Source organism: Podarcis cretensis (assembly GCF_951804945.1).
Source record: "Podarcis cretensis genome assembly, chromosome: 10".
NCBI lineage: Eukaryota > Metazoa > Chordata > Lepidosauria > Squamata > Lacertidae > Podarcis > Podarcis cretensis.
In genome coordinates this window covers 37188621-37215812 of record NC_137179.1, presented here as the reverse complement: position 1 = coordinate 37215812, position 27192 = coordinate 37188621, and the positions used below count along the sequence as shown (strand labels likewise).

The window sequence follows — 27192 nt, the reverse complement described above, 5'->3', positions numbered from 1 at the left end:
GAAAGATAATAAAATGAGCACCTGTAACCCAAACAGCCACTCTGGCTATAAAACTGTTTTAATAAATAGGAAAACAAGTTGTTTGTTTTTACCGTTGTAACAATTTTCTTCTCAAAATGTGTCTTCTGTATCATGAAAAGTAAATAAAATCATCATCATTATTTTAAAGTGTAAGGAAGAGTCCCTCAGGCCTTTACTAGTCTGGCCGCTATAACCTAGGGATGGGCCCCCCAACATGGTGCCCTTGTGAACCCTGCTTGGTTCCCACCAAGGCCCCCTGCACCTTCCAATGTTTACATTAAATTGAGGTGTGGTTTTGTTTTTTGGTTGTGGGCTGGTTGCATATTTTGTAGCGCCCAAGACTGTCCCTTACATTGGTGCCCTTTGGCCCTAAGAGGTTAGGAACCTGAAAGGAATGGGAGCAGTGCTTGCTGCAAATGGGAAATGTTCAGGCTGCATGAGATGTTTGGAAAAGTAAAGCCTCTTCTGCAGAGAGCCCTTCTAAAGATGAGCAACTCTGTTCTGCAGGCTTTCTCAGAAGTATTCCAATGGGCGTCCTTCCAGTAGATGTATTTGGGATTGCTGCCTTGGATGTGTACCATGAGACTGAATGTTGTAGAATGGGAAACCGCACTTGGTGGATATTTTGTGCCTTGTCTAGATATTTTTGTTTTCAGATTACAGTGGTACCTTGGAAGTCGAACGGAATCCATTCCAGAAATCCGTTCAACTTGAAAAATGTTAGGAAACCCAGGCACAGATTTCCATTGGCTGCAGGAAGCTTCTGTAACCATTTGGAAGCCTTGGAAGCTGCGTTGGATGTTTGGGTTCCAAAGAACATTCACAAAGCAGAACACTCACTTCCGGTTTTGCGGCCTTCGGGACCCAAAACGTTCAACTCGTAAGGCGTTCGAGATCCAACTTATAACTGTACTTCTAACCCCCAGTTAAAGGACCTGTACAACTATTCAGAAACTTAGATTGGCACACTGGTTGTTTATAAATACTTTATTTTTATATACCAGACATGTTCAACCGGTCAACCGCAATGTACAGGCAGATTGCCGGGGTGACCCTGGTTGACCACGGAAATGTTTTGGCCCTACGCCCCAGGCACTATGTCCCTCCTCCACCTCCTCCACAGCAAGGAAAGTTGGGGCAGGTGGGAAGCGCAAGTATTGTCGCCTGACCCTTGTTTCCTGGAAGTGTCAAGTGACTATCCTCCCCCCAAAAAAGCTCAATAACACTTGCCAACCCCCCAAAAAAGCTCAACTCTTGACAGTCCTCCCCCGAAAAAGCTCGATAACTCTGACAATGGGTAGATCACTGCCAGTTTTTTTTAATAGTGGGAGTAGATCACAGTCTTTAGGGAGTTGGACGTGTGCCTGTTATATATCGTTAAATCATAAAGAATATATCACAGCAGCTTACAACAATATGAAGACATAAAATGAAACAAAAAAATAATAAAAAGTTGAAAACAAGCTGGAAGCAAAAGGAAATTAAAAACATGTTTGCTTCTGGTATTTTAGCACTTATTGTTACGGCTGTTCAAGTTGCCATGGTGACTATGAGGTAGAGCTCCACAATTGTCCTCCTCTCACACTCTTGCCACTGGTGAGTGTTCCTCATTATGTGGTGAGCATACCTTTCCTGGCTTCTCTGTAAACTGGAAAAAAGGGAAAGAGTTCTGCCAAAAATAGAAGTTGTGCAAGGATGTTCTATCTTCTGCAAAAGTCCAATTAGAAATTTAACAATAACCTTTTGTCCCTAGTAGTCTAGTTCACGTTTGTATAGGACTTGGGGATGCTGAGGGGCCCTTTGTTTCACATCCATGAAGGCAAGAAGCAGCATGGTGGAGAAGGAAAACCTAAGAGGGACTTGCACCATATCTTGCTTTCTCCTAAACCCCACATGAGGTAAAACAACACCCCCTTCTTCCACAAATCTTCTGCAGGGGCTAGAGGACTGATATGGGAAGAAGTGAGTTTTGTTTCTTTTCTAGCATGGCATTTGTAGAAAGCAGAAGTCTCTTGCACTGATTCTGCTTTGGGAAAAACTCCATAAAGTGTTCTACACCTTATATGTTACCCATAAAGGTAAAGGTAAAGGGACCACTGACCGTTAGGTCCAGTAGCAGACGACTCTGGGGTTGCGGCGCTCATCTTGCTTTATTGGCCGAGAGAGCCTGCATACAGCTTCCAGGTCATGTGGCCAGCATGACTAAGCCGCTTCTGGCGAACCAGAGCAGCGCTTTTGTCTTATGGACGGCAAATTTATTTTTCGTTCTTGTTGCTGCTGCTGCTGCTGCTGTTGTTGTTTTGGCCTAGTCAAGAGTTATGTGCAAAGAACAAAACACAGTAATATACCCCTCAAAAATAATTTATTGGATTGCCTTATGCAGACTACATGAATATAAAGGGTATGCCTGTAATCTGACAAGAATGTTAGCTTTTATAGTTAATGAATTTCTTTTTAACATACTGTGTGTCAGATCTAGCTGTGTTTTCAAAATGGGGTGCATTTTAAGCATAGCTTTCTTTTAAATAGGAATTAAGTCACAGAAGTTCTATAAGCCTTCAGATAAATAAGTCTGATGAAAGATTAGCATAGTGAGCCATCTGGCCTGGCCAGGTGTTTTGTGTATACGTACATTCAGAGAATGAGAGGGGTATTTGGCTACAGAAAGAGAGGCAATACAGTGAATGATGCTGGAAGGAGGGATGATCTCTCTATCACAATCTGGTCTTATGACAGAGTTGTGTTAAGGTTAACACGTTCCCATGAACACGTTTCTCGTGAATTCTGTGTGGCCCAATTCAGAGTACTACAAAGCCTTACATGGCTCTGGACTTCAATACCTTAAGGAATGCCTTTCCCCCATACAAAGCGACCTGGACCCTCCACTTGTCATCGGAGTCTCTTTTCTATGTCCCTACTCCCAGAGAGGTTTGGAAGGTGGCAACAAGACAACAGGCCTTTTTTGTGGTGGCTCCCTGATTGTAGAATACTCTCCCCAGAGAGGCTTACCTGGCCCCATCATTACATGTCTTTACCCAGGTCTATGGCTATTAAATAATCTATGGCCTGTAAAAGTGTGGGGAACAGGACTGTTATTAGGATGGTTATTTTATTATGAGGCTCTTTGTCAGTATGCTTTTTACTATATTTTTATTATATATTTTTATCATTGATGCTCTGTATTGTGTTTTTAATGTAGTACACCACCCTGGGATCTTTTGATAAAGGGTGGTTTATCAATTGAATTACAGTGGTACCTCGGGTTACATACGCTTCAGGTTACATGCGCTTCAGGTTACAGACTCCGCTAACCCAGAAATGGTGCTTCAGTTTAAGAACTTTGCTTCAGGATGAGAACAGAAATCGTGCTCTGGCGGCATGGCAGCAGCGGGAGGCCCTATTAGCTAAAGTGGTGCTTCAGGTTAAGAACAGTTTCAGGTTAAGTACGGACCTCTGGAACGAATTAAGTACTTAACCCGAGGTACCACTGTAATAGTATTAGTAGTAGTATTGCAAGACCAAATCAGATCTGTGCCAAAACTTCAGATGCCTTAATAGTATGCCATAGACTTGGAGCATCCTGTTCAGTCTTTTTGTGCCATTTAATACTTGCACAACTTACCTGTTAGCTTCAGTGGAGTAAGTGCTAGCTAAAACAAATACACATTTATAAAGAAGGATAAAGTTTGCACAGTGTGGGAGGGCTTGGGGGGGTGGACTACAGTATGATTGTGTCTTGCACAGGGGTTACATTCTGGGGATGATTCATATAAGCAAAAACACATATACCAGTACCTGAACCACCCCTTTGGAACCCCCCCCCCCAAACAACCATCCTTATCTTACAAGAAAGGCAGAGAACTTTTAAGCTCTCAAGACCTGCTTACTAAGGTCTGGGATGCTCTTGCTTGTGAGATCTCACAGGGCCATCCAAGTTTCCATAAGATATTGTGAGAGCATCCCAGAGCCTGGTACCAGCAAGTCTGAGCGCTTAAAAGCTCTTTCCACACTGAGAAAACCCAGTGCAGAAGGAGCTTTTAAGCTCTCCGCCTTGCGTGCAATTGATCTGCAAGATTTCAGACATTCAGCTTTCAACTGAGTAAGGTTGAAATTGCTCGGGTTAGTTGTGCATAGGATGCGATCCTACTACATTGTCAGTGCCTTCCTGCATAACTTCAATTGGACAACATTGGCAGAGAACAGCTATGGAACTTCCCCAGCCATGTTCGTTCCAGAAGATATTTGACTCGTTACCTCCATCCTGTATCCTTGCTTGCATGACTGATGGTTAGTGATGATGGGAGTGGTAGAAGAACAACATTTGGAGAGCATCATGTTGGTTACTCATTTGGGGTGAAGATCATCCCCGCTGAGTGCCTTCTAGCAGCTTCAGCTGGTGGTCCAACGATGACACTTTGTGGATAGGGATAATTTGGCTACAGTAATCTATGAATGCTCTCACAGCCTCAATACAGTGGTACCTCGGGTTACATACGCTTCAGGTTACATATGCTTCAGGTTACAGACTCCACTAACCCAGAAATAGTACCTTGGGTTAAGAACTTTGCTTCAGGATGAGAACAGAAATCATGCAGCAGCGGTTAAGAACAGTTTCAGGTTAAGAACAGACCTCCAGAACAGCTTGTTTGAAAGCTGTTAATCATAGCTATCAGTTTGGACATAAAAGGAAGCTGTGATTAACTGTGACTTCCTGGCCTGTTTATCAGCTGGTGCTAAAGGAGGGGTAAAATGGGAGAAAAGGGATGCATGAGAGAGTATTAAGTTCCTGCATATCATAGCTTCCAAAGCAAAGATCATGATGTGTGAATGGGGCCCATCATGCCCAGTTAAATAAGTGCTTATTGTCACAATTTTTTTTATATCCTTTTAAAAATATTGAATTGCAGCACAGTTTTTCATTTCTTTGGTTTTTGGCCTTTACATTTTCCTGATTTTATAGTTCAGGTCCCCACCTAATTGTTTATTTGTGTTTGCAATGATTAACTGATTTAATTAAACTGGTCTCCACCCCCATCGCTCAGCGATGAGGTTCAGCACCAAGGGCCTTCTGGTGGTTTACTCTCTGCGAGAAGCCAAGTTACAGGGAACCAGGCAGAGGGCCTTCTCGGTATTGGCACCTGCCCTGTGGAACACACTCCCATCAGATGTCAAGGAAACAAACAACTATCTGACTTTCAGAATACATCTGAAGGCAGCCCTGTTCAGGGAAGTTGTTAATGACTGATTTTTTAATGTATTTTTAATATTTTGTTGAAAGCCACCCTGAGTAGCTGGGGAAACCATGTATGTATGTATGTATGTATGTATGTATGGATGGATGGATGGATGGATAAATAAATAAATAAATAAATAAATAAATAAATAAAATAAATTAACGGAATAATTTTTCCTCCTTGTGTTACACTCTTTCCTGTAGCTTCCAACATATAATCTTTAGCTAGGTTCACAGTAAATATCAACTAAAGAACATGCTGCTGTAGTTGTAGAGTTAGGAACAGCTAAACTCATGACTGATGAGAAGTTTGCCAGAAGGCATAGCTGTTATCTGTATGAATGCTTCCAGTGTTCAAGTAATACATGCTGTTTGTTTCCTGATTTTTCTCTGGTCTCCTGATTCATACTCTGCTTTAAAACACGACATTTACACCTAAGATATTATTATTTCTCATCCTGATAGGAGAAAATTGGAAGCTTCCAAACTTCACTTTAGGGCCGTATTGGGGTGGTCATGTGAGTTCAGGAGAAGCCTAGAATCATTCTCGTAATACTAAACTGTGGTCTAGCATTGTATCTAAACCGACCCATAAGTTGCCAAAGTTTTGCAGTAATACTGTGTGGAGCCCTGCTTAAAGTGCAACGCTACCTCCCATAAAGAAGCTTTCAGCAGCAAGTTATAGTTAAGGTAGCTTGAAAATAACAAGTTGCATATTCGATAAAATGATGTATACTCATATTTTGCTTCTGTATTTGATTTTTCAGAACAAGATAGCTTGGCCAATCAACAATACAACTTTGCTGAGCCACTCTGATTTGGTGTCAGTTTATGCCACTGTGGTTCTGAACAAGATTGTTTTGTTTTTGGGAACAAGAAATGGACAGTTGCTGAAAGTATGTGGCTTATGGTTTGTTTCATGGTTTATTTGATGAATCATTGTCGTTGCATTAGTTGATAGAAGCTTCTTGGCATTTTGCATGTAAAAGTGCTAGATAGTTGCTATATTGGCAAATACAGTCGTGCCTTGGTTTTTGAACAGCTTAGTTCTCGAACGTCGCAAACCCAGAAGTGACTGTTCCAGTTTGCAAACTATTTTTGGAAGCCAAACTTCCAATGGGGCTTCCACAGCATCTGACTGGCTGCAGGAGCTTCCTGCAGCCAATCGGAAGCTGTGCTTTGGTTTTCGAATGTTTTGTAAGTTGAACGGAACAGATTCTGTTCGACTTCCAAGGTACGACTGTAACTTCTCTTCTTGTATAATATTTGAAAGATGGTTTCTTTCCCCCCAAGTCCAGTGGCTTTCTACGTAATTAAACAATGCCTTCTCCCCAACAAAAATATATGTTGGACTTCATTCAACATTTCCTTGGATTGGTTTTCAGTGAAATAACTTAAATAATGTAATTTCAAAATAAGTTTTTAGGCTGTTTAGTTTGTCTAGCTTTTTGAAAAGCTTTTATTGCTGTCATCTTACACTGTTTTATTGTATGTATGTATTTATTGATTGCTTATTAGCCCACATAGGGCTAATATAGCTATACAAAGCAGCTGAGGAACCAAACATGTTAGGAGAAATAGAGGCATGCAGTCCAGACATTCTGCTTCCAACACATTACCTGTACACAGCTGAGACCACTCCATGAGTTTGAGGATGAATGTCTAAAGTTGGAAGCTCTTCTATTCATGGAAGCTGCCTGTATGATTTTAAGACCCTGTGCAATCAAGGTTTTCAATGGTATTTGTAAAGAATAGTTGACCAAATCGAAAACATACAAATCCTGATCATTAGTCACTGAATATGCATTCAAAATAGGTCCTTGTATCTTTCTTGAGATAAAAGTAAAAGAACATGTTCTCTTTCTAGGTAAGAGTATTTGTTAGATTATGCAGTTTGCTTGTTATCTGTTCATTTGAGGTTCTGCTTGCACAGTGGGACTTCTGCTTCCACCTCCTCCACCCAAACATGTTGTCCCGCCCCCCAAAAAAAATCTGTTCCAAATAGCTGATGATGGGGAAGAATAGAGGAACCATAGTGTATTCAAATAGGGCAGATAAATTAGCCCATGATAACATGATAGTGGTTCTTTTTGTTTCCTGTGCTTTTAGGTTATTCTTGATGAAAACATGAAAGCAAATTGCCCAGACATTTTATATGAAATTGAAGAAGAAACACCAATTTTTCACAAACTTGAACTTGACCCTGTGAATAAAGATTACATCTATCTACCATCTGGTAACAAGGTGAGCTAAGAGCAGCAGTCAGCACAAATAGTACTTCTGAAGTTGGCTTTCAGTCATCTGGCAAAGTCCTTGTTAACTGAAGTCCAGCAACCTACTTTACTTTTGGGTTGTAGAACAGGACCCTGAATATGAGTAGGTGTGATTTCTAGTCAACAGAGATTCTAAACTATGCAACTGACTTGATTAGTTCTGTGTAACTTTAGAGATTAGCTATCACATCATTTTCTTAGTGTTCGCAGTTGCGTAACTGACTTACATTGCCTTACGTGAGTGCAGAGACTTTTCAGAGCTGAGTTGATGGAAACAAGAGAATACTTGGATGTCATCAGCTTGTGAGGAATGTTTGGATGGATGATGAGTAATCACCACACATGAGATTTCCTTCTTATAAGAGAACTCCTTTCAGTCTCTATTCATATTAAGGCATTAATGCATACATGGCTCACTGTTGCATGTGCTTGTTCAGGCACTTTTATCCACACAAGTGCTTTCAATCTTACGGCTCCAAAAACCATCTTTATCGTGCACATTAGTGGGTGGTACTTGATAGGATGCATGTAGGTGTACTATGTAGTGTTGTCTCCTTCCCTCAAATATTATTACTTCCCTGAGGTCCATTGTGGATATGTGTGCAGTTATTTGCTTGCCTGTGTGTGCACTTTTTAAAAAAAAGAAGTACAAATCTGGAATACAAGTTTTTTCAGAACTGCGCAAAAGTACAGAACTGCGCAAAAGTAATTTTTAAATAAAGTATAATACTCCAAGCCAGATAAGATTAGGAATCATTCATACGAAAGACTCCTACTTCCTTTCCTATCTTTTCCTCCTTTGCCATCTGGAAAGCTACACTGGCTCCCGGTGGAGTACAGGGTCAGATTTAAGGTGCTGCTTTTGACCTTTAAAGCCCTTCACGGCCTAGGACCCTCGTACCTACGGGACCGCCTCTCCTGGTATGCCCCACGGAGAGCCTCAAGGTCCATAAATAACAACACCCTAGTGGTCCCAGGCCCTAAGGAAGTTAGATTGGCTTCAACCAGAGCCAGGGCCTTTTCAACTCTGGCTCCGGTCTGGTGGAACGCTCTGCCTCATGAGACCAGGGCCCTACAGGATCTGATTTCTTTCCGCAGGGCCTTTAAGACAGAGTTGTTCCGCCTGGCCTTTGGCTTGGAGCCAGTTTGATTCCCTTCCTCCCTCTCTTTCTTTTTTCTTTTCCTTCTCCTCCTGCGATGAGGCTACATTTTAATATTTTAATGTTCCATTATTTTAATGTTGTATTTTATTTTTGTTTTTAAGTTGTAATCATTCATCTTGTTTTTATTATTGCTTGTAAGCCGCTCTGAGCCCGGTCTTGGCTGGGGAGGGCAGGGTATATATATATATATATATATATATATATATATATATATATATATATGATGATGATGATGATGATTATTATTATTATTATTATCTACGTGCAAGGGCAATTTATATACCAGTATTTTAACATAGCTGCTCTGTGAAAAACAGCTGGGTTAAAAATAAAAATGCCATGAACATGTCTTTGGGGCTGATGGAAACAAAATGGAAGAAGTAACGCGGCAATAGAAACCATCCAGTGAAATGTCACCACATATGTTAAAAGCAATGATGCTTCCCACATGATAAGCTTCATAGGATCCACATTTTTGTATTGCATTTTCTTCTCCTATTGGATTATCCACAGATTGGCAAATATTATGTCACCACCAGCTGTCTCCTCCTAGTCAAGAAGAGTGATTGGTTGTAGAGAAGGTTTCTTCATGAGCAAAGGACTACTCAGGTGTAGCACCCTCCTCAGGAGAAGGATTCTGCAGAGATGTCTTGAGAGGCTGCAGCTGTGCCTAGGGTGGGATTCTGGTGCCTCTGGTTTAAGAGCCTCAGTGCAAGGCTGAGAGAACTGCTGGAACAATGGCTTGCTAACCAACACTGTTTCTTGCACCTGATTCTGACCGTCTGCTTACCTGGACCTTGGGTTGCCCCTCAACTCTGTTAAAATCACTGCTTGCCTGGAATTGGACCTTGGATTGGCTCTGGAATTTGCAGCTCTGGGTCTGCAATAGCCATAGTTATCTGGAAGGCTACTTGTAGCCTGGGACCCAGCTAGAACAAGACAGAAAATAAACTTAGTTTAGCAAGGGGAGGTGCAGGCTGCCACTTGGATGAGGAGGACACTGTATGTACGCTGCAAAAGTGAGAGACAGAGAGAAGCAGCTTCAAATCCACATTAAACTCCAGAACACACTTTTGCCAAGAACACACTTTAGCATCAAAGACTTGCAGCAGGATTTAATAGGATTAATAGTGGAGTGCAGTTGCCCGTAGCAATCTCCAGCCAGGCAGAAATGGTTATGAGAGACCACACTCCTTCCAGACCAAAAACCACGTTAACAGGTGTGCAGAAAGTTGGTGGTTTTAAAGTGCTGAAGGGCAACCACACATTCAGCAGCCTTTCCTAGAAACGGAAGTTTAGAGACAAAGGCTGTAACAGGCAGGGAATCTGCATGCAAATTATTTTTGAAGTCATATGCCACCCTGTTGGCTCTGAATTTAAGTACAAGTGAGCACAGCTGGCAAAGGTCTTGTCACAGGCCCAGTTTGCAAATGATCTCTTCTTATACACCCCCAAATTAGCAAAGTGGTGTGATGGATCCATAGAAGGTTAACTTGAAGTAACATGAACAGCAGAAGGTTGTTGCAGTATTGTAAGAAACTCCTTTGAATTCCTTTTTTAATTACCAATTTGCTTTTCTTTCTATTTCCTGGGTTTATGGAAATTATTTTGCGTTTTTGAAAATGTTTACTAGAAACATGCAAGAGTGATTTTTTCCCCCTTTCTGTTTTAGATCTGGAGAACAAAGGTTGCCAATTGTAGCAAGTATATTTCCTGTAAAGAATGTTTAACTGCCATGGACCCCCACTGTGGATGGTGTTATTCATATAACAAGTATGTATTTTTGCTTCTTAGGCTCATATGAATAAATGCTTCGTTATTGGTATTTTTTCATTCTTGATACCTTGAGTCTGTATCCACAGTTGTTTTTACAAAGCCATCTTGGATCAGTTTTAAGTCTGCAGTGACTCTTCCTATAACGACACTTGCTAATAATATTAATGTAAAGGCAACTCAAGCTTCTCTCTTAACCTTCCCAGGATATTTGTGTTAGTATTCTAACTGGGCTAAGACAGAATCCTGGGGCCAAATAACTTTGAAATTCTAAAACACAAGAAAACCATAACATTTATTTATTTGCACTAAATTATCTTTTTATAAAGTTTGAGCAAAAAAGAGCGATAAGACACAATAGTGACAAGCCAGTAGCCGAGCAGTAAATAAGAAATTAGTGTTTTAGCAATTAAAGCTAGCGTGCAGTAAGGCTCTTCTTAAAAGGACATCTATAATTGTGTTTATAATTATAGTTAGCAGGAAGGAGATATTTGGATAGTTGTGTTAAGTTCGCATACCCTGTTTTTAATTTGAAATTTGAGAAAGACATAATGATATATTCTCATAAGATTGAAAAAGTCATAGAGTGGTCCCAAGGAAAATAATGTAAATAAATGTTTTTAACACCGACTCTCAAAACTCATATCTACTCTGTGGCTTCAAGGGACAATGGCATCACAAGCCATGAGAAAGAATCAATGGGCGTGACTGGATTTTTATGGTTTTAAAGACAGAAATGAAGCAACAATAAAGTGAGAAAATCTGATTAGATTAATCAGTTCTATCTCCCGGAAATTTGCATAGCTAGCCAACAGGGTGGAACAAATTGATTGAAAGGAAATGATGGAATAGATGTTCATTGTTTGATGTATCTTTTTTAAAATCTAAATATCTGGAACATGATTTCTTAGCCTATTAAGAGCTGAGAAGGCACTTTAGAAATGTTCAGTCAAGGTGGCCACAGTTTGGCTAGGAGATACAAATAATGCAGATTTTTATATATAATTGAAAGAGATTTCTCTATTTCTCTCATGCATATATTTGGATTTTTCTTCAGCTGCACTTTAAAAGGGGAATGCCCAGTTTCAAATAACATAATGAACTGGACAAGCATTCCATATGGAACAGATAAATGCCTGAAAATCTACACATCTAAGCATTACAGAGGTGAGGTATGTTAAACATCATTTTCATTTCATTTAAAGTATAACTGCACTACTTAATACATCGTTTTTACAAATGAGAGAATTTAACTTGGCAGTGCTGAGCTCTCTCAGCACTGACTGAAACATAATAGTCCAATCCTATGCTGCTTATACAGTGGTACCTCGGGTTACATACACTTCAGGTTACATACGCTTCAGGTTACAGACTCCGCTAACCCAGAAATATTACCTCGGGTTAAGAATTTTCCTTCAGGATGAGAACAGAAATCGGGCTCTGGCAGTGTGGCAGCAGCAGGAGGCCCCATTAGCTAAAGTGGTGCTTCAGGTTAAGAACAGTTTCAGGTTAAGAACAGACCTCCAGAACGAATTAAGTTCTTAACCTGAGGTACCACTGTACTTTTCTCCTGGTGTAACAATGGGGTTCTTTGTGGGCGAACCTGGGTAAACAAAACCCTATTTATTTTTATGTACACAAAAGCATGTATTTGGCCTAAGTTTCCATGTCTGACATTCTCTGCAAACCATCTCTATAGACAAGCAGTTCATCCTACATAATGAATCCAATGTATTTGGCATACTGGTAGAATCCCAGCCTCCCATACTTGCAGATCACGCTGTGTCAGTTTGCATGCACCCAGCAGGATTGGGACCCCTAACCGAACTTCATTGGGTGGCTACAGTTGTTTGGTGCCTTGCACAAAAGGAAAGGCCAAGCTGTGAAGGTGCAGGTGAATCCTTGTTAGATCAATGGTGATATCTTCTGATGCTCCCCGCTTTCTGCTTGGAATGGTTTTAGATCATGTTGCTATAATGTGAAGAGTTTAATGGTTCCCTTATGCTGGATATGGATTCCTGTAAACATGCTCTACCTCTGAAGGGTTGCACTGATGTAGAAAGAATACGGACATACTTTAAAACAGGATTTGTTAATCGCTTGAAGTACTCTCACATGTCCGGGTGGACAGTCTGCCTGAAGCATTGATCACTGCAGTGTGTAGGGAAAGTAGAGAGAAGCCAGGTTCACTCAGTGGGACAAAAAAGAAACACACACTATTCTGGCTTCTGTTGGTAGTATTCTCCCATAACGTTGGCTCTTCAGCATCCTTGTAGGTGACAAAGTGAGAGCCAGCCTTGAGCATTTTGCTGTTTTCCCTCCTGCCTCTGAAACTATTTCCCTCTTCTCTTTCTGTTGTTAGTCATCATTTAGACATACTGATATGGTTTATGGTTAATGCAAACCAGGAATCTTCTTGACCATATATTGAAGCTAAGGTTTGAAGCAGATTTACAAACACTGCTTGGTATCAATTCTGGTTTGCATAAAACATGGTCTACATGTGTAACAAATCATCATCATTCTAGGGAGAGAAGGAAGTGGGAGAATCGTTCTGTATAAATCTCATGGCTTCCTAGTAGGAATCATTGGGTGCGGTGAATGGAGTTGGGCAGATTGCAGCAGCTCCTGCTATTCAGCCAATTAAAAGTTGCCTGTATATTTTCAATTGTTTCTTGCCATTCACTTTTTATCTAATCTTTAAGTAGCCTATCAACATTTACCCTGAGAGTTTAACTCTGATTCTCTTGGAAGTTCCTCCAGACTGTCATCTAAGAGGTTAAGAAATCTTATCAATTTTCTCATTCCTTTAGATTTCTGTAACTGCAGTTGGAAATTCTGAAGGGCCATTCACTTGCAGAGTGATAGATGTGAATACCAAAAAAATTCTTTGTGAGAATGTGAAGGAAGATGTCATGAACTGCTCTTGTCACCTTAAGGCTGCTGATCTAGTTGGAAAAGGCAAGTTTTCTTCATATTTTACCTACAACACCTGGCATGTATTGTTGTATGGAATGTGTGAGGATATATGTAGCCTGATCTTTAATTACTGTGCTTGGGCAGAGGGAGGATAAAGCCACGTTGGTTCTGAAAGAGGAAGCTTTGAAAGTGTGTTATGGATTGCTGTGGTTGGATGGTTGGAAAAAGGAAGAGAGGTTGGCCGTTGTTTGTGGTTGGTGTAAGCCTGGCTACTATTTTATCATGTCACACTTGTCAGTCTTTTCTTGCGTGTGCAAGATTGGGGAAGATGGTCATAATTGTCTGGCACCAAGATGAAGACCACTTCCTGAAAACAGCCCTGAATCCCAAATCTTGTGTTGACAAGATTAGAGCATTTGTGTGTACGATTTCAACTATTTAAACTACATTAGGAAAAAGTTGCTATAGAAGACTGAAGACTAATTGTCATGCAAGAGGAACGTGACCCATGTTATCAGCTCTTTGGAAACTCCACTGAAAAGAGCAGCATAAACAGAATAAATAATTAAGTAATACAATTATCTCTGGCATAACCTCTTCATTTATGTGGGCTCTATGCATGGGTATCTGCAGGAAGATAAAGGGGATAGCCTCTTCACCCATTGAATCTTAATCAACATATTCCTGGCTTTCATTTTTTTAAATTAAAAACGTAGTAAGTTTCTGGCATTTTAGAATTTGACTGATGAGTTAGACATTGCAGGCACTATTCTCCTCATTTGTTTGTGAAAAACTTACCTTCTTCTTCAGACATTTTTTATATGATTTGGCATTCCTTTATGACATATTCAGCAGAAAAAATATTTTCAAGATGTCCCTTGTCACTAGCATGGCAAATCTGGAACTATAGTTGATGATCTGATGAAGCTGATAGCCTTTACTTGGACTTTGTTAGTTTAACTTACGTGCAACTACTCATTCCACATGCCTATTTTATAGTTTTGTTTTTTCATGTTTTAATTTTAATCTGGTGTTATAGTTGTTCTCTCTATTTTATACACATTGTAAAACGAAATAATAATCACAAACTTTACAAAGAAGAAGAAAAAAATACTAGCCGATCAGTGGCAGAGCTTCATGCTCTGGCACCAGGGGGCGGAGAGCAGGCAGGGGCGCCATCCTGGGGGCGTGGCATGCCACCTGCAGGAGTGTGGCACCCAGCGCGGGGGGAGGGGGTGGAACCGCGATGGCACCCTACTGGGATCGCGCTGCTGGGGGCGGTGTGCTTCCCCCCCCCCCCGCACTCCTCTTCCTCTGCCAGTGTAGCCAATGAAATTTAAGAAAGGAGACCTAACCAATTAGTCAAAGAGAAGGCAAGAGTAAAACACCCATAATCAAAACCCTTGATTTATTGTTAATCTTCATCTGTTGGTATTCCCTGGTAAATAAGTGATTGCTGCTTCATAGAAAACAATTTGATTATACAAGATTTTAAGGTAGCTGTGATTTGGGACAAGTGTGCCAGCTCAAGAACAAAAGATAATAGCAAAGAAGGAGTTCATGATTTTTCTGTCACAGATATAATAATAAAATAACGTTTTATATGAAGTGAGTTTGTAAATATTTTAAAAATTACTCTGCTAATGCCAGTGCAGATAAAGTCAATCAATGTTAATAGCTATATTGCAGAGGGCAGGACTATGGCTGAGATATTATGGGGAACGCCAACCCTACAAAGCAGCCCAGACTTGTTACACCCATTTTGTTGAAAGGAGGGAGGAGGCTGTGTTTTTTAAGTTGTGAGTGGACTGTGAAATTGATTGTAGGAGGAGTACAGTTAAAAGCTAGAGGGGGTGAAGGCAGCTAGGCAAAGAACTAAGACTTTCAGCAGTGAGTGGAAGGAAGTTCCCTGGATGCCATATTTACTCATTGAGAAACAACAGGTGGGTAGACCTGACATACATGTTGCTCAGGGACCAAATCTGACTAGGCCTTGCCATTGCAGAGTCACCAGCGCTGCCAGAAATTGTTGACCTGTTCTCTGATGCTAGTTATGTTTGTCTATTTATTTGGAGTATTTTCTTTTCCGTCCTTGGAAAAATTCCTGGGGACTCTCTTGTGTCTACTTTAAAATCAGTTGTATCCAAATAACTCATATATATGCTTGTACCCAATATATCAAAATGTTTTCCTTTTTTTTCCTTTCCAGTTGCTCAAGTATTACTCATCTCTGGTTCACAGACTTTATCAGAAATATTTAAATATGACTGCTCATTCGAGAAAATGTAAGAGATGTTTACATATTTTTTTGTGGGTTGTGGAACAGCTTCTTTAGGGTGCTTTCACATTAGCATGTCACTCTTGAATTGTCACTCTTGGTTCTCTGTACTGTTACAAGACATCTACACAGTGTCATCATAAATGTGTTATCTTGTATTCTCCCCATGGTACTTTCACCTCTTTTGAAACTTTTTGGGGGGATAATCAATTTTTTTGGAAGGAACAGAACATATCTGTAGATGCAGTGCTAAGTTGAAATACTCTTCTGTCTTTTTGAAGGAATATGGTTGTAGATCAGTGATAGAGTACACCCTTTGCATGCAGAAGGTCTCAGCTTCAGTCCCTTATATCTCTGGGTAGGGCTTGGAAAAATCCTTTTTGAAACCCTGGAAAGCTATTGCCAATCAGTGTAGGACCAACCTTCCCCACCAGATGTTTTGGTCTACATCTTGCGTGATGACCACAGGCCATAATGAGTGTGGCAGCTGGAGCTGAACATCTGCACAGCACTAGATTGGAGAAGACTGGTGCAAACAATGTCAGTGGTGATCATTCAGGCAGCTGAGCCTATTCCCAGGTCTCTACTTTTCAGTACATAGACCTTGCTATTTTTAGTAATGTTATTTTTTTTTAGTCAAAATAACATCTTCACCCTTATTTTAAATCTAGGTAAAGGTAAAGATACCCCTGCCCGTACGGGCCAGTCGTGTCCGACTCTAGGGTTGTGCGCCCATCTCACTTAAGAGGCCGAGGGCCAGCGCTGTCCGGAGACACTTCCGGGTCACGTGGCCAGCGTGACGAAGCTGCTCTGGCGAGCCAGCACCAGCGCAGCACACGGAAACAAGTCCTAGGCACTGAGGTTTTACCCACAGCGCCACCCGCATCCCTCATTTTAAATCTAGATTTGTGTAATTATACCATGTAATTAAACTATGTAGTGCAAAATGTTAAATAAATTAAAAAGGATCACACTGCTTTTCTGGTTGGTGCCATTTCAGTTAGCTTAAAAATTATTAGCACAGTAGCAGTTAAGGAAGGGGAAGCTCTTTTTGGTAAACATGAAAACCTGTGTGTGTGTGTGTGTGTGTGTGTGTGTGTGTTTTGAAAATAAACATCCTGATAAAAAGGTATGCCACCTACCCACCTACATAGCTGTATATAACACACAAAAGTATGGATGATGTATAACAGGATGTACATTTTTTGCAAAGTGTGAGACTACCTGAAGAGTCTTGCCATTCTGCATGTAGGGTAGAGGAAGTGCAATCTCTATATAACACTTGTCAGTCTGGAAGCAACCTTAGCAATGAATAAGCCTTATGGGTAGGCTTGTTGTTTCGCTTGGAGCTATTATTAGCACATAGATTTATAACCGTACTTGGCCCATGATACATTCTTTTGCTGAAGCATCACTTTAGATCTCGACTCTGTTTCCCTGAACTCATAGCACTCATAGCCAACCTCCAGATAGTGATGAAAAAGAGCCATTGTCGATTCTGTTGTGCATTAACTCTATCTAAGCTACTGTGTGCTTCACACAGAAGCGTATTTTCCAGAATTGAGAAGTTGGTGAGTAGGAGGGCAAGGCAGGTCCAACATGAAGGTTTACATTTCTAATTAATTGGTGCAATAAGGCTTGCCACTCATGACTCCTTTTGTGTTAACCAAAGGGTTTTTGGAACAGCTCCACAACAACCTCTAGCCCCAAGGCAAAACCCTTTCAACGGATTTACAGTTTTAAGTGAGATCATAGGGATGATGGAAGTTTAAATAGCAAGGAGGAATGGACAGTGTGATTTTTTTGCGCTACCACCTTAGCATAACATATGACCTTTACTGTTATGTACTGAAGTTCTCACCCTGGGCCAGCAGGGGGATACTGTAGATAGTTCAGGTCCACATATGCAAATAACGGATTGATAGTGACGTTCAGTGATTGGATAGTTACAGAAAGTTGTTACAGTTATGTTGTACTGGAGCTCTATATAAGCAGGCTGGCTGAACCCTTCAGTTCAGTTCTGTTCTGACCTGTGAATAAACAAGAGCAGTTTGGAGAATCGCTGTGTCGTCTGATATGTTCACCCACAACTTAACATTTACATCAGATGGTATGAGCCATCTACTTTTGCCAGCAGTTGAAGCAATGCTATAGAAATGAGCCACTTCACTTGCCATGTTCAGAGGCAGCATGGCACTGAAATCAGTCACTAAAAATCAACAGCAAAGGAGGACTGTTGCCTCCATGCAATGATTTTGGGCTTCCCAGGGGCATTTGGTTGGTCACTTTGGAAGGCAGAATGCAATGGTCTTTTAATCTAATCCAGCAGGAGTATCACTATGGAGCATTGCTATCCCATGCCTAATATGACAAAGGTGCCCTTGAAGTTCTCCTGCTGACCCAAATTGACTTTACATGTTTCAATTAAATTTCCAAGTTTTCAGCAGGCAGTATAATATCTGAATTGTAGAGGACCAGCGTTCTGAGTTACTGAGGCCACTATATGAAAAGCCTTAGCTTGAGTAGAGCTAAATAAATATTTATGGCATGTACGCCCCCTGGTTAAGACCTAGAATTATATACTGACACACCTTCTCTGCTGGATCTCACCAATCCCTGCAGTTGTGTAAACTATTATTTTATATTTCTAGATGTTCAGAATGTTTGTCTCATGCTGGTTGCACCTGGTCTACTAGAGAGAACAAATGTGTCTCCTCTACCATGACTTGTACACAAAAGGTAATTTTTCTGGCTTGTATTGAATTTAAATCACTATATGGAAAGTTTTTTATTTGACGAATGGTGTTTTTTTAAAAAATATTCTAAGGAAGTGCTTTCAATTTTTTCAGGTTGACTGTGATTCAGTTACTACCAGTGCTTCAGATGGGAAAGATATTTCACAGAGACCAGAGGTCAGCAGATATTCTGAAACTGATAAGTTATAGCACAATTGATTGGGAGGGGAGTTCACTCATGTGTTAACACCATCTCCGCCTTTTCCTATAATGTATCCAGCTCACTGTCAATCATATGCTGTTTTCACTGATGGCAAGTGTGAAGGAGGCAGAAGACTAAAAGGACATGATGGAAAATAAGGGGAAGCATTGAAGGGTGATGGTTGGCAATTGGACACACTAATTCCCCCTTCAGTACAAGACCTTTATGAGCTCCTGTAGACCTTTCCCAAGTCCAAGCTCAGGAGAATTCCACTGGCTTCTCTAGTCTCTCTTGCTTATGCTATGAAATGCTTTGCATAACTCATAAGACTAGGAGCAGTAGCAACAATGCTAGTAAAATACCATGGGATGTTTGTGTTGCCTTCGCTTTCCACTGCTGAAATATAGATAGTTGAGATTTGTGTGTGTGTGTGTGTGTTTCACATTTTCTGCTTGTACTCATGGGAATTTGTGCTGTAATGAATAACAATGCTGTGTTTGGGTCAGATACCACGACGCTATGAGAAATCAGTAGTTGTCATTTAATATAATTAGTGGAAGGATTTCATTTCACAGAGTTACCCTCTGGGTTGACTTCTAATCCTGTTGGATCACTTTTCTCCAAATCTAGCTAGCAAATGGCTTGATCAAGCTTAAAAAACAACAATACACAGCTGAATACAGTACAATACATACTGCTGCAATTAGCTGCTGTATGTGTTTTCCTCTTCAATGATTTGGGATGATATATACTTAGGAACAAAAAGCAGTCAAAATGTAGTTTTGATTTTCTGTGTAACTGTAACTGTGTTTTCCGTTAAACTTTATTGGATAGCACAGGTGTTGCCCAAAGAGCACACTGTTGTTTGAGGGAAGAAGTACATTGCAATATGCTTGTGAGTTGACTATATTATTAGTACTGAATAGTATAAATTAAGTTTTGCAATTCTTGGTTTGTGTATTTTTAGGCAATCACCATAGTTTCAATCTGACTTAAACATGTTATTATTGAAAGTGTCTATTTCCTTGTTCTCTTCTACCCACCACCAAATCAGATTTCTTTCCTGTGCTAAACTGATAAGCCATTATGCATTAGATAGTGCTGAAACTGTAGAAGCAAATGTTGTGTTGGGTGGAGTGAATTAAAACTGAACTGCTTCTTTTAAGAAATGGGGGGAACTGGAGAATTTAATCGAACTAATCTCTGAGCTGGATGGTAAGATTTCCGCCACAGGAACAAGGAAGGGGGGCTGTTGGGTATGGGAGACTCACTGAAAATGGTTTCCCTCCCTAGTTTGCTGGCGGAAGACTTATCAACTGCTTGCCTCACCCCCCTTGGTACTCCCATAGTACTTCGGGTTTCTAGTTAATATAGTGGCAAATGCAGCGGGTTTTTCTAAGTGTTGCTGCCTGACCAGGCATGGCAGCAGTCAGCCAGCAAGGCACTGCCCATCAGGTGGGGGCCTCTGAGTGGCCCATTTGAAGCTAGCTTTCCAGAGGGAAGTCTCACGCTGTGATCCTGCTGGCCAGGGGAATTCACAAATGGCCAGCAAGCACCTGTGATCTGGTTGCTGGGGCTGGTGGCAGAGAGTGAGGGGCCGCAACTGCCACCTACCTGGGAAAGGGCTGAGCAGCCATTTACTACCATACCACTTCATTTTAAGTATGATTTAGTATCTTTTATACCAAAAATAACAGTGAGGTCAACAAAAATGTATCTAATCTTAATCCATAAATATCATTTTTTTTGCTTAACCTTATCACATTATTAGTATCCAAAGAACTTCCTGAAGTTTTCCCATAGGCCTGTGCATTCCCAGTAAAATTGTTTACTTTTTAAAACTTCAGATAGCACTTTTCTTCCCTCTGCTGTTTAGAGCACTGTGCATTTTAAATTCTTCCCAGTTTCAAACCTAAATTGTTTTGTGGAATTAGGTGGGACTTTGCAGTTCAGGAAACAGAAGTCCAAAGCCATCTGTGTTCATATACGAGTATAGTACCCTGCCTAGAGGAGCTTACAAAAGAATATTGTAATATTTAGTTTGTTCTTTTGCTAATTCTTATGAAAACCGAACATGTTCAGCAGTTTTAACGTTTGTGAGAGATGCATATCAATAGACACATATCAGATTGGACTTCCTGTTGGTAGTTTTAGCTTTTCAGCAGCAAATGCAATTTAGCAGCTAACATCAAGGTTAGCTACTGTTGCTGAGTCCTTTTGAAATATAGATGAAATATTTGGATTAAAAGACTCATGAAGGAAGAAACAAAGAACCAAACTAATAATTTATAAACTTTTTGTGTCGTTCAAAAGAGGGCTCATGCAACTTAGAAACATTAATTATAGATATTGCTATGAAGGATTGTTACATTGTATCCAAGTATACCATTAAATTTGTGCTATGATTTGTGCAGTGCCTATATTATTCTCATTGTGATTTTATTGCAATGCTATTTTGTGGGTATGAGTGTTTTTGTGTTCTCATGGAAATCTGTCTTTTAGGATTTCCCACTCTGTTTAATGGAGGAATCGGAGCCTCCGTTTAATTTCTTGGGGTGGTTGTTGTTTTTTTAGTGTGTGTGTGCATAAGCCCTGGGTGAATTGCAGTACTTTTGAAACTCTGTGGAATATATGTTCACAGATAGATATAGATGTTGAATGTGTTTTAATAAACATTTCCAAATTATTGTTGTGCTTTGGATTTTTAGCACCAACACATAAGTAATGCTAGCTATATGCAACCCAAAGCATGCCAGTCATACACCGTCCTCTTCTTCTTTCTGGAATAAGTTCTCCTGCCCATTTTTTGCTTGCCTTAGGTGTGTTTTATCATTACACCTACATTGTTAATATCTGGGTTATTCAGATTCATGGGAACTGTGGTTGGCATTAACTAGGGCACATATGTGACACTAAACATAATAATAATAATAATAATAATAATAAATAATAAATTTATTATTTATACCCCGCCCATCTGGCTTGGTACCCCCAGCCACTCTGGGCGGCTTCCAACAAAACCCTAAAATACAATAACCTATTAAACATTAAAAGCTTCCCTAAACAGGGCTGCCTTTAGATGTCTTCTAAAAGTTTGGTAGTTATTTTTCTCTTTGACATCTGGTGGGAGGGCGTTCCACAGGGCAGGTGCCACTACCGATAAGGCCCTCTGCCTGGTTCCCTGTAACTTGGCTTCTCACAGCGAGGGAACCGCCAGAAGGCCCTCGGTGCTGGACCTCAGTGTCCGGGCAGAACAATACTGCCAAGGCTGACAAGGGTTGAGAGGGGAAATTCATGGGCTACCAAGGCTAGCTCTTTGACCACAGTTTGTAGGGGCAATAATTTATTTTAGCTAGCTTATATTCACACCAAAAAAAAATCTTAAGCAGTTTACAAATTCCAACCATAAGCAATCAATATATAAAAAAATACAAAAATACAAATTCCATATTCAAAACAATACTACCAATACCATAAGAAACAATTCCACATTTTAATTAGCATAATTAAATGTAAACATAAATAAGAACCACAAAAGCAAATCATATACAAAAACATCCAAATGTAGCATGACATATCATTAAAAGATCTCAAATAATATTATAAAAATCACATAATACAGTCACCGAAAAATCATTAACCTACACATTCACACTGCCCAAAACTGATATAAACATGTAGTCCCCATATGTGCAATTACCCAACAGTCTTTTTGTACCCAGTGGTGGAGTTTCATGCTCTGGCACCGGGGGGCGGGGCATGTTGCCTGCAGGGGTGTAGTGCCCAGCGCGGGCAGGGGGGTAGCTGCGATGGCACTCCACCAGGATCTCGCTGCCAGGGGCTGCGTGCTCCCCCGGCACTCCTCTTCCTCCGCCAGTGCTTGTACCCATTCATTTCATCCCATCCATTCCTTCCTATCTCTCATCTGGGCCAATATACTGTAGACTTATGTCTCCACCAGGCCATAGGCGCTTGTGGATTTGGTTATGCCCTTCTATGTTTGGTTTTTATATTCCATCCTGAAGAATATGAAAACCAGTGGAAATTACGGCGCATGGAACAACACTTAATATCTACCCATTAACAAGAAAGGTACAAGTTAAACATGTTTATAAGTGCATGACTGGATATTGAAATCTTGTTTTACTCTGTTTCCAACAGTCCATGCACATTACGTCCATTGAACCAATGTGGATATCAACATTAGGCAGCAGTGAAGTACTAGTCAGAGGAGAAAACTTTTCAAATGCAGATGTTTTGATGGAAATGACTGGAACCAGTAGCTGCAAATCAGAGGAGTGAGTAAAAATACAATCAATTATTTTATCTTTGAATTAACATGCACCTGTACCGCATAGACATTTATCCTGGAAATGTTTGGACTCGTGATTAAACTATATAATCAAGATGGAGCCTTTTAACTGTGTGATTTAGACTTGCTTATTCACACTGCACTAATGTGCTCTTTTGTCGCATTAGTCCCAAAAGTGAAACTTTAGTAATCACTGTAATAATCCCAGTTGTTTTAGGTTGTCCTCCTGTTCCTTGGTAGATAGTCTAATCTCTCTTTCCCCTCATTAGATTACTCTTATTCTTATTTTTTAATTTTCTACATCTGTGAATGGAATTAAAAGCAATGTTAGTTCTTAAGATGCTTTCTTCCTCTTCTAAATCACATTACAATATGAATTTTGATTGAATCCTTGGGCTCCATATGTTGCTAATATTGAGTTCCAGTGAGAGTTGGCTTGCAAAATGCTTTAAAATTAAACAGCATTTGGGTTTGGGGAGAATTTGAGAGATGATGTTCTTCTTTTCAGAATATTTGTCACTAAAGTGTTAAATCGCACACACATGAAATTCTGTTTACCACCAAGTCGCAAAGAAGCCAAGAGCATATGTATAAAGAAAATTGGCTTTCCGTGTTCACTCCCTGTGACACTGTCTTACGTCTCTCTCCCTGCATGTACTGGAATATTTCCAAATGTCACCTGGAAGAGGTAATCTTAAATTATTTTACTTCTTATAAAAAGTAGTACATTGAATATGACTGTGAAATAGTTAACGTAGTATCATAACAGACCTTATTGTCACTTGTAGAACCTTCAGTTTTATAGGGTGTGGCTGAGCATTGAGATCAGCTGTTCATGGTGCCATACCAATACACCCATCAGCTCAGCATTCATTCATTCATTTACATTTGCATACCGCCCTGTACTCGTAGGTCTCAGGGTGGTTCACAACATAAAATTACAATTGAAAAAAACACGACATACATAATATAAAAACATAAAATAAAAACAAAGACAACCCATTAATCCCCCCTTCCACAACACATTTTAGAAGGGCATTAGATGTCAGCCAGTCAAAGGCCAAGTTAAAGAGTCCAGCTGTACCCTTATCTCGACAGGAACAGCCTAACTGCTCTGTTAACCTCTAGGTTAGATTACTGCAATGCATTATAGGTAGGACTGCCTCTGTAGTTTGGAAAATTCAGCTAGTTCAGAATTCAGCTCACTAAATAGGTTAGTCACTGAGGCAAGGCAGTTTGAGCACATTACATCAATCCTGGTCCGACTGCACTGGCTACCAATTAGTTTCTGGGCCCAATTCAAAGTGCTGGTGCTATAAACCCTTAAATGGCTCAGGACCGCAATACCTCAAGGACCGCAGCTTCCAGCCATCACCCCTCTATTATTGTCCATTCTGGGTCGCCCAGCCACTGTTACAGTGTCCATTCTCTTGGCAGATCAAGATGAACAGGTAACAGCAAAAGTTACAAGGCAATTAGAATAAGATCCGTTATTTGACTATTGATCCAAACCCCCAAAATGCATTTTATGTAATTAACTGTTTACCTTTATCCTCTGTATACTGCATTTTGTTTTATTGCTATGGCTGGTGGCTGATGCAAATAAAGATTCAGTCAGTCAGTCAGTCATTCATTCATCCCAGCCATCACCACTCCCATGAGTGACTCCCATACCATTTCAGAACCACTGCTGAAGAAGTCCACTAGGGAAAGGGAAGACAGCTGGTAGTCGTTATGCTAAGAGTCCATTCAAACCTTGTAGTAGAATTGTAAGAGCTAAACATTCTTATATATGCAGTGTGTGTATTGGAAACCTAAGTAGAACAATGAAAACCAGTGGTCTATAGTTGTTAGCTTTAAATCCTACTGAAATATGTGACGAGATCCTACTGGAGATTACATTGCTTACATGTCATGCTAGGCAGACTCCGAAAAGAGGTGAACAATCACAATCAGTATGGATAGGAATTTTGTCAAGAGAAGGCAGTGTACTGTAGAATCATACGCATGACACACAAATACTCATTCCTTAAGCCAGGCTTGAGATTGACATTTGTGAATGTGAATAAATTTGCTTTGCAGTCATACACTGAGAATAGTAGTATTTACTGTGGGGTAAGAGAAGGAGCTTTGGGACGTGGGTGGCGCTGTGGGTTAAACCACAGAGCCTAGGACTTGCCGATCAGAAGGTTGGTGGTTCGAATCCCCGCGACGGGGTGAGCTCCCGTTGCTCGGTCCCTGCTCCTGCCAACCTAGCAGTTTGAAAGCACAAAGTGCAAGTAGATAAATAGGTACCGCTCCAGCGGGAAGGTAAACGGCGTTTCCATGCACTGCTCTGGTTCGCCAGAAGCAGTTTAGTCAATAAAGCGAGATGAGTGCCGCAACCCCAGAGTCGGTCACGACTGGACCTAATGGTCAGGGGTCCCTTTACCTTTACCTAACTGCAGGAGGCAGTGGTAGGCAGGAGTGCCTGGCATTTTCTGGTCCATGGGGTCACGAAGAGTTGGACATGGCTAAACAACAATAACAAAATGTCTTCTGAGCTGCAAACTTGATTATTATTTTTTTTTGTAGTTTTTTATTTACTGTGAGGTAGAAAGTTTTCTGAGCTGCAAACTTGTTTTTTTTTTTTTTTTAATTTGAAGTAGACCCAAGTTCCAAGCTTATTTCCTTTCCCTTTTTTTGCAGTGGAGGTCGCAACATGACTATACGTGGGAGACATCTAAATGTCACAGAAATGATTTCTGTTTTAGATGGAGGGGGACAAAAGTTGGCAGTAAGTGTTGTGAACTCCCCTCCCCTCCCCCCCAAAAAAATGTTGGCTATATTAATTATAAGTGCCACAATTCTGCAAACTGCCATAAAAGGTAAATGAGTGCCTTCCTGAAAAGTGTCATGATGTTTTGGTCCTGTATTATTCGTATTCTTTTTCAGTAGATAATATTGCTGGAACTTGCTTCCCTTTCCCTTTCCCACCCCCCTCCCTTTGGGCTTCCAATGAAGGATAAAGGCTCTCTTATTTTGGAGAGTCTTTGGGTTTTTGCCAATAATAGCTTTGCTGATCAATAAATATTTCTTGGGCTGCTTACAAACAAACAAAGTACAATGATGAAAGTACAATGTTATAATGATTAACTGCAGCAACAACAAAAAAACAATAAAAGGCAGCAAATAAAAAATCATTACAGGGGAGAGCACGCGTAAAACGGCATGGATTTATAACGAAATTAAAAAGGCTGAGTGAATAAAAAAATCCTGCTGCCAAGAATGCTATAGAGAAGGCTCCAGGGGAGCAGTTGCGCCACAATTTCACCTGAATTCCTTCACAGCTTCAGTTTTATCTCAACTTTCAAATGACTGGCTTGCTAGAGTGTATATCTAGCTCCCATTATAAAGCCCTCTCATGCTTGCTGGTGTTCAGCTAAATGGGGAGTGTAATGAACATTAGCAAGTCAGTGGAAAGATTAGGTTTAACTGGAGCTTCCAGGGAATACTAGCATGCTCAAATCACACCCCCCCCCCAAGTGCATTGTTTTAATGTACATGATTTTTGGTGCATGAGGCATAGTGGATGGGAAAAAACAAAGCTGTGGAAGAAGAGCAAACAATCCATGTTCTGATTCTGAAATTACAGAAATTATTCCAGATAGTACATGACCATTCCTGTCCATAGCCAATTACAGTGGTACCTCTGGTTAGGTACTTAATTCATTCTGGAGGTCCGTTCTTAACCTGAAACTCTTCTTAACCTGAGGTACCACTTTAGCTAATGGGGCCTCCTGCTGCCACCAGCGCACAATTTCTGTTCTCATCTTGAAGCAAAGTTCTTAACCCGAGGTACTATTTCTGGGTTAGCGGAGTCTAACCTGAAGCATCTGTAACCTGAAGCATCTGTAACCCAAGGTACCACTGTATTGCAATATTAATATCATTAGAGACTGAACAAGGGAAATCTGTCTACCCCTGCGTAACATTACAGGCTTGCCCCATTTATCAAGCATAGGATTCCTTTTCAGGGAGTAAAAGAAAATGCAAGGCTGTACACAATCTGTATCAAATATCCAAGTTCTGCAGAAAGGAATTCAATTGTTCAAATAAAAAAAATTTGAATTGTCATACAGTTGGTTAGCTAGAATGCTTTATTCTGAACTTAACCTGTGAGAGAAAGTTTGTTTGGGGACCCATGCCTGCACATGTGTAAAAGCTAAAAAAACAGACACACATATAATTGTTGGGATTTTATACTAAATACCAGATTTTTACACGAGTGTATTATCACCAAA

At 40.4% G+C, this 27192-nt stretch overlaps 1 protein-coding gene across 1 annotated transcript in view; it reads left to right on the top strand.

The window, feature by feature from the left end:
* Positions 1 to 27192, top strand: part of PLXNC1 (plexin C1) — a 56687-nt gene that overhangs the window by 5107 nt on the left and 24388 nt on the right. Inside the window, exons 2-12 of the mRNA XM_079993438.1 lie at positions 6022 to 6150; positions 7364 to 7498; positions 10363 to 10463; positions 11521 to 11635; positions 13277 to 13424; positions 15592 to 15667; positions 18312 to 18399; positions 18510 to 18572; positions 22759 to 22895; positions 23418 to 23597; positions 25598 to 25685. Coding sequence (XP_079849564.1) covers positions 6022 to 6150; positions 7364 to 7498; positions 10363 to 10463; positions 11521 to 11635; positions 13277 to 13424; positions 15592 to 15667; positions 18312 to 18399; positions 18510 to 18572; positions 22759 to 22895; positions 23418 to 23597; positions 25598 to 25685 — 1260 coding nt within the window. The remainder of the gene's footprint in view (positions 1 to 6021; positions 6151 to 7363; positions 7499 to 10362; positions 10464 to 11520; positions 11636 to 13276; positions 13425 to 15591; positions 15668 to 18311; positions 18400 to 18509; positions 18573 to 22758; positions 22896 to 23417; positions 23598 to 25597; positions 25686 to 27192) is intronic.